The 1,938-nt window shown below is 45.1% G+C and overlaps 2 protein-coding genes across 2 annotated transcripts in view; one reads left to right on the forward strand and one right to left on the reverse strand.

Annotated features, from left to right (window-relative positions):
* The window catches only part of DERL2 (derlin 2), a 6,065-nt gene extending 5,865 nt beyond the window's left edge, over window positions 1-200 (reverse strand). The window contains exon 1 of the mRNA XM_026861864.1: window positions 195-200. Within this exon, the coding sequence (XP_026717665.1) occupies window positions 195-200 (6 nt within the window). The remainder of the gene's footprint in view (window positions 1-194) is intronic.
* On the forward strand, window positions 7-1,938 carry MIS12 (MIS12, kinetochore complex component). Its single transcript, XM_026861775.1, has one exon. It carries the CDS (start codon window positions 199-201, stop codon window positions 829-831), a length of 633 nt encoding a protein of 210 aa, XP_026717576.1. The 5' UTR covers window positions 7-198; the 3' UTR covers window positions 832-1,938.

Below are 1,938 nucleotides of genomic sequence, written 5' to 3' on the forward strand. Positions count from 1 at the left end.
GCCTGGGTCTGCGGCACTAGAGCGGGAGGAGCGGCCCCAGTGCCTCAGTGGCGGCGCGGGAGGCCGCGGCTGCGCTGGGCCTCCTGTGGAAACCGGCTTCCTCTCAGGTCCGGGCTCGGTCTTCCCGCCTACAGCAAGGCCCGTCTCCCCCGGGGCTGCGTTTCTCTCTCCCGCCCTTCCCGGCTTTCCCCCGCCACCATGTCGGTCAACCCCATGGCCTACGAAGCGCAGTTCTTTGGCTTCACCCCCCAGACGTGCATGCTGCGCGTTTACATCGCCTTCCAGGACTACCTCTTCGAAGTGATGCTGGTGGTTGAGACTGTAATCCTGAAGAAGTTGGAGGCGCTTCCTGGGTGTAAAATCACACCCTCCCAAATCCGGAAAAGTACAGAGGAATTTCTTCTCTTCATGAAGAAGCACCTTGACAAACTCTTCAGTAAAATGGAAGAAGTGCTTCTGCAGCTGGTGTTAAACATCCCTAAGAATGTGCTCCTTCCTGAAGACAAGGTCCACGAGCAGTACCCCTACAGCAAAGAGCAGTTCCAGGCGCTTCAGGATGAGATCCAGCAGCTGCAGAAGCAGTACAGGGCTGAGGCATCTGCTGGGCAGGCGCTGCGAGCAGAACTGGAAGAACAGAAGGTTGTTCAGGCTGAGCTTGAGAAGATTTTGCAGTGGTTTGATGGGCTTGAGAATATCTGTAGGGAGCACGGGACTGGCAACTTCAAAGAAAGCTTTGCTTTCTTGACACAGAATGCTAAGAGACTGCAAGATGTGCTGAAAGATGTTGAAGAGAAAAGCAAAAAGATAAAGAAGCAAGATCAGTTATTGTAATGGAAATTCTGAAAAGGCAACAAAAATCATTTAGACATCTTGCTTTAAAAGATAGGGATTTATCTTTCCAGAAACATCTCCCCTAATCTCTTACTCCTCCAATCCAACTGGGGTCTAGACTAAAAACTGTTGAACTGTGTCAGTTTGCACCTATTTAGCAGCTCCCTGGAGAAGGAGGGGAAGAAAGAAACCTGTAAAATGTCTCTCCAAAACTGGTGATTGAGAATAAATTTTGGGCTGGATAACCTGACTGTGCAGGTACCTTCCTGACTTTAGGAACTTTTAACTTTGAACACAACATTGCTGTTGTTTATTTTAAGAATTATTAAAAAACACCATCTAAGTAAGACCTGTAAGAATGTGTAAGTGTGTTTCCAGCCTGATGCCAGGTCCGGTGACAGTGGATGTTTTTGTCAGTGAGGACACTTCGACTCCATGAGCAGTGTCTGCTTAAGGCCAAGGTGCCGTTCCCCGTGTTTTAAAAGCCAACGACTTGGGAAGCACGTAGAGAAGAGTGAGACAGTGATTGTCGAGGTTCTGATGGGAAATAGATCTATTTGCTTCAATACTGAATGTCAGCCCAATTGTGGAAATTTCAGGGTTGATTACCACTACACATATGTTTGCAAAGAGGTAGCTTGTGTTTGCTTTCAGCAAGGACACCACGCTGCTCCACAGACCGAAGATCTAGAAGTCACTGGAGGAAATGAGCAACTCGATCACCTTGTCCTACTTTAGCTTATGTTGCTTTATATATATACATATTTTGTTTGTTTTTCTTTCTGTTCTCCAGTGTCCTATTTTTCTACTAAATAACAAAAGTAATTTTATTTGTGTTTAATGAGATTTTCCTGTAGAAATGTTGTGAAGATTGGTATGCTTGTTTTCTCTGAGGTCACTTAAGCTCCTATCTGTACTTGACTCAGAATACATTATCCTCTCTGTACATCATTCTGTTGGCCTCAGCAGGTTTTGAATCTCCGCTATGGACGTATCACAAAATATCAATACTGATTTCTACTTTACTAGCGTAAATGTTTGGAAGACATTAAATTTGTGAATAATGTAGAAGTTACTGCAATTAAGAAATGCATTAAAAGTATAAAA

Source organism: Athene cunicularia (assembly GCF_003259725.1).
Source record: "Athene cunicularia isolate RWA chromosome 19 unlocalized genomic scaffold, athCun1 chr19_part1, whole genome shotgun sequence".
Classification (NCBI taxonomy): domain Eukaryota; kingdom Metazoa; phylum Chordata; class Aves; order Strigiformes; family Strigidae; genus Athene; species Athene cunicularia.

Bases quoted from the DNA above. Each gene is read 5' to 3' on its own strand.
- MIS12 (XM_026861775.1), top strand. From the start codon at position 199: ATGTCGGTCAACCCCATGGCCTACGAAGCGCAGTTCTTTGGCTTCACC.